Raw genomic sequence first — 16,237 nt, forward strand, 5'->3', positions numbered from 1 at the left:
GTCCACATTCAAATGTAATATTTTCTTTCTTTGGGACTGTTCCAACTCTGCACCAAATCTGATGAAGTCCAGTGTTTTGGCTTTAGAGAAAAACACTGAAAACACATCTTTATACGGGAATGTTTTCTGTAAAACGATCAGTAAAAAAAAAAGAAAAAAGAAAGTTATTTCTATTCTTATTATTATTATCATTCAAATTTTCAAGTGGACAGATTCTGCATTTTTCTGTCATGTGTATAAACTGTTACAGCGGTGAGTGGATGATCATATTAAACATGATCACATATAGTCAGATATGAGTAATCCCTGTAAACTGAAAGTTCAGGACTGTTCTTGAATCTGTATGATGCCAGTGAGAGCGGAGCTCCTAAAATACAATCAATTCAGTTACAAACTGTGGTTAAGAAGCCTTTGCGAGGGGCAGCCAATCAGGAGAAAGCGCACTTAACAGGCGGGGGAAGGGAGTTAAAATAGTTTGTTTCAGACAGACTTATTTATCGTATCCTGGCTGCTTGAGATGAATAAAGATTGAGAACTGAGAATCATACAAAGTTAAACCATGAAAGCTGAAAAACAGCATAAATACAGGACTCAAAGTATCAGTATTCCACATCTGCACTAATACAGCATCTGCATGTGGCTCCATCCTAGTCTGCAGCGAGAAAACTAGCAAAAGTGTTGCTGAGCTCTGTGAGCGAGGACAGCTACTGGCCCCCGCTGGGCCCCCCACCCTCAGCCTGGCTTCACAGAGAAGGAGCCGCCGCCTCCAAAGACGCCATCTACCCCACTGTTAAACCACCACATCGCTACAGCACAGAATGGTTTGTACACTCTCTGTTTTTTTTGTTTTCATTTCAGTATTTTTGGTTTTCTGTTTCAGTCTGCTCTAGTCTAATCGTGCTAAATGCAATTACTTGAGTCATGCTAAGTATTTAGCTTATAAAGCTATACATGACTGCTATGATGGTGTTAGTTACTTCACCGTATCAGCTGACAATAGTGGACAAAGATTATCTCACTAAGGAGTGTCGCTTTAGTACTTTGAGCCCACGAGTATCTCTTTTGTCTAAATTACCCTCCTGTTAAGACCTTGGTGCTTACTGCAGTTTGACCCGAGTGTTGACCTGCTGCATGACAACCTACATTAACTCCCATGTCCACTGACTTAGCAACACTAAGATGAATTTCCCTTCCATCCATTTTCTTAACCACTGATCCAATTTCAGGATCTGGGAGGGCTGGAGTCTATCCCAGCTGTCATTTGGAGGGAGGTGGGGTACATGCTGGGCTGGCTGCCAGTCTATTAGAGACAAATGTGAAACAAGAAAATAGTTTTTTGGTTGGACACCATTAAGATGGCCCCCAAAAAACAATATTGTTCTTAATAATGTGATGCCTGTGATGGGATTTTGCTATTTTTGTCTCTTCTGTAAACACAACATGTCCATCAGTCATGGGTTCCCTCCTTTGTTACTTTCCCAGAGGCTGCTCTATTTTCTCTTTTCTGGGGCTGGGAGGGACGGTCTATATTCTTTATAGATTGTGAGATAAATTTGCTTTTTTTGTTTCCTAACAAAATTAACCTGATTTGTAACAAAACATAAGCATCGGAGTTAAAGAAGAACTATTACTTGTCAATAGTTTAGCTGAAGGTTGAACTTTTAAACAGGTTTTGTCTGGAGAAACAAAACAAATCACACGGTCTTTCAGGTCGTCTGTGATGTCTGAAGCTGATTCGGGTGGTTTTCACTGCGCCTGTGGTTCAGCTCTGTCCTGGAGAAACCACTAGAATGCCACTAGAGGTCATCACATCCCAGGCTTAATTAACACTGGCTGAAAACCTGCTTTAGAGGAGGTTAAAGGGCTCAGAGCGAAGCCAGACTTCAGTTCATTCATTAGTTCATTTCTGACACCAGAAAGCAGGCTGCTGTTTTATCTGTGCTATAGGGCGGTTCTTTGAACATAGTGCTTATATAACATAACATGTCAGCGTAGCGTAACGGCAGAAGGCAGAAGAAACCCTTGGCCAGCCCCGACAGGACAAACTGGTTATGTGCAACAGCACACAACAATGATCACCACATAGTTGTCTAGTTTCTGCCCTCTTTGCAAAGGAATCCTGCGCTTGTTGCTCGGGCCCTGCAAGCCATACTTAGTCACCGCAACATGACTAAGCTAGCCCACACTATCATAAGTGAAGATCTAAATCCATGTCTGAGATTTGAAGGAGAGAGGAGGAACAGGAGAAACAGGCTGTGCTTCGGCATTGTTCGTGGCTTTTGTTATCAGTTGCCTCCTGAAAAGGCCTCTGTGGTGTCTGGTAAACGTGTCCTTTAAAAGGACACGGAGTTGATGAGAGGGGCAAAGAAAGTGATGAATAGAAGGAAAAGTGTAAGACCCAAAGAGTGTGTGTTTGAGAGAGAGAGAGAGAGCGAGAGACATCTGAGATACTACTGTATAGTGATATATCCAGGGTGGTCTGTATTATGTTACAGCTCCACAGGTGAGACAGAAACGTGACACTCACACCAGTGTACTTCTGGATGTGTGTGTGTGTGAGTGAGAGAGGGATAAAATTCCCATTCTTGGTACTATTTCCGGCTTTCTGTGTCCTGGCAGTTGCTTCTGTCCTCAGGACGTGGTGGAGGAGGCCATTTTGCTGCTACTCATCACAGAATCCATGGTGAGATGCTCTCACACACACACACACAAACCACAACACACACACACGCACACATTCGTTTTCATATATTTGTGGGGACACCTCATTGACATAATGCTAACCATCCAAAATGAAAGCCTAAACCTAACCGTGACCTAACTGTAACCCCGACACTAAAACCACATTTTGAGTCAAACTCGTGGGGACCGGGATTTTGTCCCCATTAGGGCTGCTGGTCCCCATAAGCTTGGTAAAATTCCAGTTTTGGTCCCCACAAAGATATGTAAACACGCACACACACATCCACCTTTCCTTGCTTCCTCGTCTTCCTCATCCCACGTCTCTCTTTATCCAGGCCAGCGGTGACGCGGTGATCAGTTGTCTGCCGGATCAGGCTGAGGCTCGCAAGACCAGTCTGCAGGACGCCACCTCAGTCTATGACCTGCTCACCATCGGCATGGTCAGGAGGGGGCAGTACGCCATGCTCTCTGAGGTGTTCTGACACACGCACGCATGCAGACGCACACTATGCTGGAGGTCTAAGGGGAGGCGAGCAAAAGAGGGAGAGATGAGATGTGTTAGTGAGAGCTTTGCCTTTGCCAAACTTTTTAATGAATGTCCTTATCACTTGGAGCACAGGGATTATGTGTCTTTTTCTCTCACTGCCTCTCAGTCTTTTCTTCATCTCTCACCATCCCCCACACTGCCTGTTCTTTTCTAGTTCTTCTTCTGGCTTTGAATTCCTCCTCCATTTTCTCATTTTTTGTTTAAACTGTCCCCCCCCCCCAGTGTGACTTTCTACCCAGATGTGGGAAGTTTAAGAGGCGGAGGTTAGCGGGGTTGTCTCAAATTAGGTTTGTCCACAAGTCTCACTGATTCATATATAGCATATGGGAGACCACACACGCTGAGGTAGTTCCACCTACACCAGTGGATCAATTTGCTGATGTATGAGGCCTGCATGGGCCATTTATTTAAAATCAGGTGTCAGCCAGTCAATACATTCCATCTTTGACGTCATGAATAAGACTGATTGCATCCTTACTGTAGCATCAGTCAGTCCATGGTGTCTCTGTGGTAAGAAATCATGTTTTAATTTCATACCAGGAATTCATATTATTGTTATGCTTTCCCTTCATATTCAAGGAAAAGGAAAATAAGCAACCTATTCCAAAGACTTGTCTATCAAAGTAGTAATACTAAGGAATATAAACGTTATCTCTTATTCATATACTGTAAAGATTTTATCTTACCACTGATGCATTTAAAAAACATAAATCTCTAGAGCTAGTTTACTCTTGTACGCATTCCAGTTCAGTTCAATACCCTTCCTGTCAGTGGAAGTCAGAGTCAAAGGTCACGGTTCTCATTTTGTGCACAGAATGTTTGTCTGAAGCACAAACTGTCACAGTCCTGGGTCGTAACCCTGTGTTTTTTCATTTTCTTATATTTTGATATTCATTGTTTATGTGCTCATGTCTATTTTGCCTACGTTGCCTTGTTATAGTTATCATCAGATTCCCCTTGTGTCTTCATCCCCTGTGTTTAAGTCCCCTTCGCCCTTCGTGTGTTTCTGCGTGGCTCATGTTATCAAGTTCGTGTCATGTCTGTGTCCCATCATGTTTCCTGTTTTACTTTGAAAGTCTTGTTTATATGTTCATCGTGCTTAGTGCTACTTTTCCCTGTGGCGTCATGATGTTCATTTTTGTCAGCTGTTTCTCCATATGTTTCCACTTCCCCTGATTACCTCCTGTGTGTATTTAGTCTGTGTGTTTTCATTCTGTCTTTGCCAGGTCGTCTGTGTTACCTCCCTCACGTCTTCTCATAGTTCTTAGAGTTGAGTCACAGTTTTCATAGTTTTTCGTTTTCCCAGTTTACGTTCTAGTTTAGTTTCGCTACTGTCCTTGTTGCTTTGTTTTGCCTTCTTGTAATCAGCCATGATAAAGGCTTGTTTTCCGTTTGAAACTTAAGTCAAGCTCCGCCTCCCTTTGTATCTGCGTTTGGGTCCACAATTCACAGCTCACACAGTCTGCTCCCGCAGATCGTGACAGTAACTTAGTAACCTGAGTTGAAAAGTTCCACTCTTTGCGTGTCTCCAAACAGTATTTCAGTCTTGAGCTGTGGAGGAGAGGAAAAAAGGCAAATGTTGTACTAAATAATTGGAAATAAAGTATCTGAATTTCAGAAGCGGGACCACGCCCCCAAACATGCTCCTTCCGGTTCTCATCTATATAGGTTCCCCCAGTTCTACAAGCTGTTCGTTCTTGTTTACATGCCCCTCCCTCACTCCCCTTTTAATTCTTTAACTTCTTCACTTATATTTAGTACACGAGGATCTGCCAGGCCCGGGAGCCGCGGCCAGTCCCCTTCAAGGCCTTCCCCAAACCGCAGCTCAATTCATGCCCAAGCCATTCACCTTTATCTACTAAAACGCTATCAAACCTCAAATGAAGACGTGGGCCCAGCAAGTGAAACTGAATGATATCCCTTTAATCTGTCAAGTATGTGCCGCAGCTCCATCTTAGTTTTATATAAGGTCTAACGTGTTTTTCCTGCTTACAGCACTGTTATGTCTCCTAATGTCCACTGTGAGTAGTAGCAGAAACACTTTCATTATAACATAAGCACCTGACTGAAAAACTTTAAAAGGACTATTGCTAATAAACTTAATTAAACTTTAGTAAATTTTATTTTTAAAATTTAAACTCTAGTAATTAATAATTCACACTAATCACTGGTGATGTCATAATTTATGTTTATTTATGTCAGTTTTTCAAACAGGAAATAATCATTTTATGAATTATACCCACTGGGATGGACTAGTGACCTGGGAGTACCCCACCCTCTCACCCAAAGTCAGCTGGGATAGGGTCCATCTCTCTAGTTAACAGGATGTCTGGATGGACAGATGGATAGATGTTTGGTCAGTCTCAGGGCTTCAAATGCTGCCCTTTAGTCGACACAGCTGGTTTCTCACCTGTAAGGTGTCTCTATGTGATAGTCAGCTTGTCAAATTTTACCTTAACCCACCCAAACATTGTCATTAACCCAGTCATGTAGTTTTGGCCTGATTATGAAACCAAACATGAACTGTAGTTTCCAGAATCAATGTTGTATAATTTAAACCTCCCACCCCCCACCTGCCTACTTGTGCACTCTTTAAAGGTACACCGTGTAAAATCTCACCGATAGAAGCTTGAAGACTGCAGTCAGCTGAATTCGGTTTTCTTACCCCTCCCAGTTCAAGTGCATAATTCTGGTGGTTGCTGTAATCCAAACAACTTTAGTCATCATTCATCTATAGTGAGTGTCTGTTGTTAGACCGCTGTTTATCCCACTTTTAAATATGACTGTCTGATGACAGCGATGCTAAAGAGAGTTACTGAGGATATCCTGAACTTTTCTGTCAGTAAGACCTGCTGTTTTAGCCGCTGTTTTAGCTGCTGTTAGCTGCTGTTTTAGCCGCTGTAAGCCACTGTTTTAGCTGCTGTTTTAGCTGTTAGCCGCTGTTAGTGAAACTTTCTTTGAAGTTAATTGAACATTGTTGGACTCTTAGTGATGTTTAGTAAATAAACTCATACGATGTGGGAATGTAATCAAGCGATTTTTAGGATACTCAAGCCTAATATTAGCCTGCATATTGTTAGCTTTTAACCAACTGTTGTTTCTTGTTTAGCCAGCCTGACAATATCTAGGAGTAACTGCAACGATATCGGGAATAAATAGTAATGTTTTTGCATGTTCCCTGACTTCAGGCATAAGGTGAATTTCATGTGGTGGGTTGAAGTGAGGAGGAAGAGGATGAAGTGGAAGTGGAGGAAGACATAATGAGAAAACGATGATGAAAACATAGCTGTGCATTTATTAGATGGTCATTATAGTTTAAAAGATTTAAAAGCTATTTGTGATATTTATAAGGTGTAGTTACGTAAGTGGTTGGAAGTTGCTGTTGGAAGACATAATTTCACACTAATGAATGAACACAATTTTATTTTTTTCCGTTACATAATTCAGAAAATTACTTACTATATCCTTAAAACAAGTGGCATCCTTGCAAACACTGTTCATAGGTGGTTCTTGAACCAGTTTTTAGAAAAAGTTATCAATTAATAATATCTAATTAAATTAATTCCATCAATTTTCTTAAACACATATGTCTCAGCTGACACATCTATCACAGGGCTAATTGTCATTCCATTGTTTGTTAATAGTGCAAAACTGTAAGCATTTAGTCCAGTTGATACAACAGTTATATATGGTGCAGCTCAAAGTACTGTACAGTAGGAGACAACGCACTTGTATCTTTTAACCTCTGTTATTACAATTTGGCTGAAGCTTACTTCGAGCTCTATATATTAACCCTTCTAAACAGAGGTTAAGTAGGGATTTGTAATGGTTTGGGGCCTGATTTAGCTGGGTTAACAAGGGTCAGCAATACTGCCAGTAGCAGCAGAGACAGTTGCAGCTTCATATAGCTTCATAAAGACCTGCAGTGAACCATTACATTTCTTACACGCTTCAGTTCATGTTAGAAAATACAGAGCCCATTCACGACTACAATTAGCTACATATTCCACACTCTCTTATTCAATTAAATCCTACAGAGGTTGGTATTGTGTGCCTTTGCTCTATTCAGCATGGCATCTTTGTCTGCATGTTACTTTGTGTGCAACCTTTCTAATAAGTGCACATTTTTTAATCCTACTACTTGGCAGACCTTTTTTCTTGATGTAGCTCGCTTCTGCATGACTGACAACATCTGACTGAGCGGCGCTCCACGCCATCCTGTGCTTGTCCACACACACATCACTCACATCATTATGTACTGAAACAGCACAGAGTGGGTGGTGAGCGCTGACTGACAATCGATTTTGAGCGAGAGGAATGTGACTACGAACACTGGCCATTCAGCTTTGTGACTGTAAAGGAAAACAAAAAGCTTAATGTCCACACCGAACCATCCACTCTTATCGGCGCACTCTACTTGTACAAAGTTTCATAACTTAAACATGTTTGTGTATTTGTTTTTCTCCTCGCAGTGTCTGGAACGAGCCATGAAGTTTTCATTCAACGAGTTTCACCTGTGGCACCAGTTGGGCCTGTCACTCATGGCCGCCCGGAAAGTGAGCTCATTTCTCCATTTAAATCAAACACCACATCACACCCAAAGGAGATAGCTATCTTCTATCTAGTCTATCTATCTAGGTATTCATGGTAATGAAATGTAATCTTAAAAAGGCACATTTTTTAAATGGGAGTCCTCAGAATACCTCACAGTGCTCTTTCAGTCTCTAAGTGTCTGTGTCTGCGTGTGTGTGCGCACAGAGCCATGCGTGTGACAGAAAAATTGATGTGGATTGCATGATAAAGTGACAGCAGATCAATGGTGAGATCTAGAAATAGGCTGCTCCCTAGAAGGAGAGGGACCGCCTCAGTGTTGTCAGATCTGCTTCTATTTAGGGCCCGCGGGCGTGCACGCGCACATGTGCTCACGCATGTGCACGTGGTCCATTAATGATTGACCTACATGTATTAAGTGACCATGTGTCTAAATGGGTCTATTAGGACTGCGTGAGGACAGTTAATGTATGTTTGATACAGTCGCTCAAAAGCGATCCATGTCATCTGTGGCTGAATGATAAGTGGCTGCTGTTTGCTCATTAATCACAATTTGTCATTGACATTTCCGTGTATGTGTGTGTGCGTTTCAGGGGGTTGGTGCTGTATCTGTATTTAAAGAGTGTGCCAGGATGAGACCAAAAGACCCTTCGTTGCCCTTGTTGGCTGCTAAAGTCTGCATTGATCAGCTGCATTGGGTAATTACACACGTAACATCTACTTGCAAAAAAGGGGGAAAAACTTCAACTTAAATACTTTCAAATAATTTCTGGCTAATTTGGCTTTATGCAGCTGCTACTTGCGGAAGCATGATTGGTCTGCAGCTCATTCAGGCAAAGAGCTTTAGGCAAGGCAAGTTTATATATATATATATATATATATATATATATATATATAGCACAATTCAACAACAAGGTGATTCAAAGTGCTTTACAGAGACATTAAAAACAAAAACAAATAAAAAGCATGATTTAAAATTTATTTAAAAAACAAATAAACAAAAAAAAACAGTATATAAAATCAAAACAGATAAAATCAGAACACTAGATAAAATCAGTAGTTAAAATATAAGTTTTGAAATTTAAGCTTAAAGTGTGGATTTGGTGCTTTATTCAAATGCAGCTGAGAACAGGTGAGTCTTCAACCTGGATTTAAATAAACTGAGTGTTTCAGCTGATCTGAGGCTTTCTGGGAGTTTGTTTCAGATATATGGAGCATAAAAGCTGAATGCAGCTTCTCTGTGTCTGGTTCTGACTCTGGGAACTGATAAAAAACCGGATCCAGATGACCTGAGGGATCTGGAAGGTTCATACTGGGTCAGGAGGTCACTGATGTATTTTGGTCCTAAACCATTCAGAGCTTTATAGACCAGCATCAGAACTTTAAAGTCTATCCTCTGACGGACAGGCAGCCAGTGTAAAGACCTCAGAGCTGGACTGATGTGGTCCACTTTTTTGGTCTTAGTGAGGACTCGAGCAGCAGAGTTCTGAATGAGCTGTAGTTGTCTGACTGATTTTTTAGGTAGACCTGTAAAGATGCTGTTACAGTAATCAAGCCTACTAAAGATGAATGCATGGACTAGTTTTTCCAGGTCCTGTTGAGACATCAGATCTTTTATCCTTGATATATTCTTGAGGTGATAGTAAGCTGATTTTGTTATTGTCTTAATGTGTTTTTCTAAGTTTAGGTCTGCATCCATCACTACACCCAAATATCTCACCTGGTTTGTGGTTTTTAGGTGTATAGATTGAAGTTCTCTGGTGACCTGTAATCGTTTTTCTTTGGCACCAAAGACTATTACCTCAGTTTTGTTTTTGTTTAGCTGGAGAAAATTGTGGCACAACCAGTCATTGATTTCCTCAATGCATTTACCAAGAGCCTGTACTTTACTTAACAGATGTCTATGCTTCTGATCAGTTGATAGATAAAATCTATTCAATGCTTAAATAAAGGAAAGAGAACTTAAAAAAAATGGTTGAAAAATGCTTTGATTAGAATGCTGATGATTTCCTTTGTTGGCATGACATGTACTTTTAGGGGCAGATCTGTAAGACTTGCCAGTTATATAGTCATAATTATTATATTTTTAAAAAATGTTTAAGTTGTTTGACTTTCGCTGCGATGTTTGGACTAAATTTCCCAGGCACACATGTTGTGGTGTAAATTTACTATATATACACATTTCTGTAGGTGGAGCTGTTTTCCTTGTCTGTTTTGCAGTGTGCTGGAAATTATGCCATTAACTATAAAGAAGTGACACAGAGATGCAGAATAGCAAATATATCCTCATACATCCTGTGTCCAGGATTTCCAATATAAACATCAAAAGAAATTTGCATTAATGAAACACAGTATGACTGATTTATTGTTACATTGACTGTTCTCTCATTTCGGTCCTACTTTTTGAACTTTTTGTTTTGCAAATCACATCTACACATGGTAATAAAAGTAAAACATGACATACACAATGCTATTATTTGATTATCAAAACCAATGCAAAATTCAAAAGCAGCAAACTAAGTGAAAAACCAAGTACAACCATATTGGACCCATAGGAATTAAAAGGGTAATTAGCAGCAATTGATGGTTTTGACCATTCAGGTGTGTGTTAACTCAATACCAAGGAGGAATCTGCAGAGAAATTTCAACCATAAACATCATAAACTCTACAGTTACAATGTTAAAGTTCATGAGTAAAATTGGAAAAAGATTGAAAAAGTATGGCTTGCTTGGAAGTGAGAAAGACATGGCAGCACTGCTCAGCTTTGTGTTGCATCTGGACAAACCACACAACGTCTGGAACAGAAGTGTCCAACTCCAATCCTAGAGAAATACTGTCCTGCAGCTTTTAGATGCATCTTTACTCCAACACAGCTGAATCAAATGATTGGATTACCTCTTCAGCATGCCATCAAGTTAGGAAAAGGCCTGGTAACAAGCTATTCATTTGATTCAGGTGTGACAGAACAAAGATGCATCTAAAAGCTGCAGGACAGTAGCTCTGTAGGACTGGAGTTGGACATCCCTGGTCTAGATCATGTTTAGCCATGATACACAGCGCCACGTTTGGCCAACAACACCTCATATCACATGTCAAGCACGGTGGAGATCTTAAAAATCAAGGTTTCTATATTCACCAAAATAACTGTGATTATTATTTTTGCCATAATGAAGCAGCCCTGTTTGCCACATGACAACGACTTTCACGTCTCTTCTTCTTAAAACGGATTTAGCAATTACATTGATACATACTAATTAGCTCTTTTCAATGAAGTCATGCACGCACCCCTGCATCTGCCCTCAAAGCTTAACATTTACTTTACATCTGGTAACATCTGCATGTCAGCACTGTCACGGTAAGTATATTAGCAGTCTGGTATTAGCATTTAGCTCAAGGCAAGGAGCAGCTAGCGTGATTGAGTGTTATTTCTTGATAATGTGAACGCTCATAACTGACAGAGATGCTGACAGCGTAAAAGGCTTGTCACACAACCAGCCTGCAAAACAGTATGCAAAAGTGTGGGACGCCACAAGCAAATGACGTAGTTCATTAGTTTTAAAATGAAACAACGTGCAGGAAACAAATCTTAGTGTACCGTTGCTTTATTTTAAACTTCAGAAATGGAAGATCAAGTTCACACGTATTTAGAGAGAGATTTTGTGTCATGATACGGCTGTGTGGCAGGCAGGATGAGGACCCAATCGCAAAAACTCACGGACTCAAGGGATGAACTCAAAAGGCAGCTTTATTGCTTAACAGAAGATGATAGGCGATACAAAACTAGACTGGGGAAAAACTAACATAAAGCTCACCAAGGAACACAGGGAAATCCACGCAGCATGAGGGAGAACGCGACACAGAACTGAGGGAGACGCAGACATAAATACACCAAGGGTTAACGAGCGGAGTGGGAGCACACGGGGAACACAGGTGACACTGATAATAATCACGAGACATGGCAGGAGTGAACACAACACTGACGGGAGAGGTGAAACAGGAAGTACAGAGGTTCAGACAGGAGGAGAGAGAGCACGAGTAGAACACCAACATAACGGGCAGGGGAGACACGGAATAAACACGAAAGGGGACGAGGGCTCATGAATACACAGAGGGGCACACAGGGGGTGAGAGTCACAAAGGGAAAGCACTCAGGGAACAACACAACAGGGCAACTCAGGAAACAGAGCCTAAACAGGGAACTGAATACAAATATACATGAGAACTAAGAATACTGGGCCAACATGGCCCAGGATCATGACATTTTGAGCCTGACTTGCAACCACAGCCTTTTTAAGATCTCCTCCCAAATTTTTACTGATGTTCACATCCGGAATCTATAGGGACTAGTCGGAAAACTTGAGCTTGCGTTTCTTGTTTGTGCGTCAGAGCTGCGTTGTGAAATGGTGCACTACCACGCTCATGTCAGTTAAACCTTCTTTTAGCTAATTTGCAGTCATATGGGGGTTTTACGTTGCCTTTCTACCCAGCAGCCATGTAAATTTGTTCTTCCAGAGCTTGCCTTTCTTTTCACAGTTGTCCTTAACTGACGTTTCTTAATGCCATTTTGGAAAGTGGGAATTACAAGCTGGAAGCCATTTGATATCATTTTATAGTTTTCCACTGCTTTGTGGGTGTCAGTTAAAAACATTTTTACACCCTCAGTCAGATGCTTGAAACAGCCCATGGTTTAGTGCTACTAAAAGATTTAAGTAGTTGGAAAACAGAACAGCTTTGCTTTTTAAACAATTATAAAACTAAGATTATTGGGATAAAATGACTTTTTGTGGTTAGTTTTTTTGCTGCAGAGCTCTAGCTTTGTCACAAAAACATCACTCGACCCAATTGGCAGACCTTCCAACTAGCCATACTTCTTCAGTCTTTTTCTAATTGTACTGTCATGAATTTTAACATTTAACATGCTGGCTGAGGTCTGTAGAGTCTGAGATGTAGCTGCTGGGATTTTTGCAGTTTCTTTCCCTCTTGGGAACATTTAGCTTTGTGTTAAGAGATGCTCATACTTGCTGATGATTAGTTCATCAGGTGCATTTGATTAGCACCACCTGGCTGCTGCTTACCTTCTTAATTCCCATGGAAGCAGTTTTCTTGCACATGGTCAGCTTTGGCTAGTACTTACAAGAATATAACATAAAATCGAGTCACAGAATTGCATAGTGCATCTAATGTGCTGATCAAAAGTTGTAAGACGACATCACCGGGTCCTTAATATTTGGCAGGGGTCTCGAACTCCAGACCTCGAGGGCCGGTGGCCTGCAGGTTTTAGATGTGTCCTTATTCCAACACAGCAGATTTAATTGGCTAAGTTACCTCCTCAACATGTCTTGAAGGCCTGTTAATGAACTAATCATTTGATTCAGGTGTGTTGACCCAGGGTGAGATCTAAAACTGCAGGACACCGGCCCCTCGAGGCCTGGAGTTCGAGACCCCTGATATTTGGGATTAATGCTGGGGTCAGTCAGGCAGTTACACACTACTACTGTGAATCCCGGGCCTGCTTGGATACTCCTTCAGTGCATGATCTCAGCAGAAAAGAGAAAATAACATCAACAGTGTTATTTAGTGTAGAGGGAGAGAGGGAGTTGGAGAGAGAAAGAGAGATTAGAAAAGTGGAGCTAACAGAGGCAAATGGAGAGAGCACATCTGTCAGTGGCTGGAGATCATGGCAGGCTGGAAACACTAAGGAGCTTACAGCCGTAATCACAATGGGACACTATGGTCGTAGTGCAGTGTGGCATTACATAAATGTGCCACTGTTATCCACCATCAGCTCCACTGGACAGTCTGGGCTGATATTTACTGCAGCCAACAACGTTACGTATTTTAACATTTTTTGCTCTTTTCTGTGGTTTTTCGTAGGTTTCTTGTAGACATATCTGAAATCCCCCAAACCAGTGACATCACCATGAACTGTGGGACTCTCGATCTTGCACGTAAAGCTGCTTTTCTAAATTCCTGAAGAGCAGTTTTTTGCAGATTCAAGGTTTTCCACAGACAATGGCGACGTGTTCTTTCTCCACACTGTTCAAGGGGAGGAGAAAAAACAAAACAAAATCATAATCTGCCTAAAACATGCACAGACAGGGTCCGCGTGTAAACGGCTGGTCTATTGTGCGCAGGCTTTAAAAGAGCGAGGGCTGGATTCAGAGGAAGGGAGAGAGAACAGAGGAGGAGGATGAAGGGAGGAGGAGGACATGAAGCGGAGGGGGGGGTGTCAGAGCAGTTTGCTTGCTGTTGCACTGGTGTGCTGTCAAAGGCATTACCCCCCCCCACCTCCACCCACGCCCATCTACCCACCTGCCCGCCCGCCACCAGCCATACCTCACACGGAGTGACACACTTTTTCCTCAGCTCAGAGCACCTCGGCTCGGCTCAGCCACACACCGCCTGCAGTCTACTGCTGTGTGTGTGGGCGAGCGTGTGTGTCCTTCAGCAAACTCTGCGCTGTCCTTCAAGCAAATCTGTCTGGACTGTCCTCGCACTAAACTCACGTCCCTCCCCACTGCATCGCAGACACATTTTGCTGGACAGACTGGCAAAGTTTTCAGCTCACTTTACAGTACCTCACAATTCACACAGCAAATATAGATTTTTTTTATTTTTATTTTTATGAGTTTTATCAGTCTTATCCATCATGCTCACCCATGAGGGAGGCATGTGATTGATCCCAGCTTCGCAATCAGAGTCTCAAAGAGCCACAAAAGCCCCAAAAAGAACAAGAAGTCGACTGAGTCGACTGTAACAGATGGTATGGCTTCTACAGAGCACTGATCTCCACATCACAGAGTCAGCTGGGGATTACGCAAAGAGATCAAAGACAAAGAGACAGTTCTGCGCGATGCTTCGAACAGCCCAATCTCCATGTAGCTTATTGTTTCACCAAAAATTGATTCAACTTGGGTGTTTTTCCTCGTCCCTCTGCCGCATATTCATCCCAGCTAACATCCTTCAGAGGTTAATGTGTTTATGTGTGTATGCAGATCAAGGAGGCAGAGGCTCTGTCCCAGAGTGTGGTGTCTATGGGGGAGGAAGCAGGAGAATTTCTGCCTAAAGCCTACCTGGCTCTGGGACTCTGCTGCAGTCTGCAGGCCTCTGATGGTAAATCTAACCACACAATCTGAAGAAATATATGGAGAACATCCTATCCAAAATAAAAACAATACCACTGGTCATTTGTTTGGAATTCCCTGAGAAAAGCAGCAGTTTGTGGTCATGCAAAGAAGAAGGCAGCCAGCTACAGAACCTTGTAATGAGTTCAGGGCTGATGTTGGGTTCACTTGATTTCCAATGGACACAGTTTAAATTGTGTCCACTGCCAGCAGGAAATAGCTTAGTCGACAAGTGTTAACTAGATCTTACTGTCTATGGGACTTTTTATTCTGGGTCTGTGAGAGTAGCATTGCCTGATTCAATAATTCATGTTTGCCTTATATTAGACTGGACCTTTATAAAACCTGTCAGTTCATCCACTCTCTGAAACAAGTTTATTTCCTGGTATTCTTTTTTCAAACTGCTCCCCAAAAAAGGAACCGAGCAACAAGTGTAGGGAAACTATGTCCATAGCCAGAGCTTTGCCCTGAGCTTAGTGAATTATCTGCTCTCATTGACCTCATACGAAATGGAGCGTTGGAGCAATCTAAAACCTGAGAGTCAGTCAGCATAATGCAAAACTGTAAGTGAAGTGTAGGTGAAGGCAGCTAGCTAGAAAACCTTGCGATGAATTTGAGCTGTTCCATAGGACACAATTTACCGTATTTTTCTGACCATAAGGCGAACCGGATTATAAGGCGCATTAAGCGAAACAAAACAGTCAGATAAGTCAAACTTTACTCAACTCATTCTTCTTGCTTCCTCCTCTTCTGTACCATTGATCCATTAATGTAGAATTATCTCACAGCTGCTCTATTCCCATGTTGTTGCTGTATATTAATGACTAACCTCGTATTGTGGATGGATTATCTCATTTGTTCTCCCGACTGAAGTTTGATCTGTTTACAGCATCCTGCCACGTTAACTTTTATTGTGATAGCAGAGCTGTAAGTTTTAATGTTTCAGAAATCTCTCAGTCAGAACATGGTATATTATATTAAGGTAAAAAATAGCGAGCTAACTTTCTGCTAACTCCGTAAAATTTCAGAATTTCCGGTTTCATGGATGCCTGGATGTTAAACTTAATTGTTACACCTGGTTAAGCAGCAACGCTGATCATTTTATTAAAGATGAAAGAAATTAGACAGTTTTTAACTCTCAGTGTACCGCAGTGTTTGTTTGACTTTGGGACCTGAATATGACGGAGTTTTGGACCCAGATTACTCCTCGAGGCTCCTGACTACGGCAGGCGGTGCGGCTTCGTAGCTTACCAAAGTCGTACTAAAACATTATTTGACTAAAACAGATTTTTGAGCGCCGTTCAAGGCCAGTAAGCACAACCAGAATTCATA

At 41.7% G+C, this 16,237-nt stretch overlaps 1 protein-coding gene across 3 annotated transcripts in view; it reads left to right on the top strand.

The window, feature by feature from the left end:
- ttc7a (tetratricopeptide repeat domain 7A) overlaps positions 1 to 16,237 on the top strand; it is a 63,471-nt gene that overhangs the window by 10,628 nt on the left and 36,606 nt on the right. For 2 of the 3 annotated variants that reach the window (XM_085368925.1, XM_085368922.1), the window contains 6 exons: positions 652 to 821; positions 2,620 to 2,683; positions 3,018 to 3,155; positions 7,702 to 7,785; positions 8,374 to 8,478; positions 14,777 to 14,894. In XM_085368925.1, the coding sequence (XP_085225051.1) occupies positions 652 to 821; positions 2,620 to 2,683; positions 3,018 to 3,155; positions 7,702 to 7,785; positions 8,374 to 8,478; positions 14,777 to 14,894 (679 nt within the window). The remainder of the gene's footprint in view (positions 1 to 651; positions 822 to 2,619; positions 2,684 to 3,017; positions 3,156 to 7,701; positions 7,786 to 8,373; positions 8,479 to 14,776; positions 14,895 to 16,237) is intronic. The other variant, XM_085368924.1, reaches the window with a different exon arrangement.

The sequence above is a fragment of the Diplotaxodon limnothrissa genome, linkage group LG13 (assembly GCF_057381915.1).
Source record: "Diplotaxodon limnothrissa isolate DT_005_m linkage group LG13, D_limnothrissa_male_GT1.1, whole genome shotgun sequence".
NCBI classification, from domain to species: Eukaryota; Metazoa; Chordata; class Actinopteri; order Cichliformes; family Cichlidae; genus Diplotaxodon; species Diplotaxodon limnothrissa.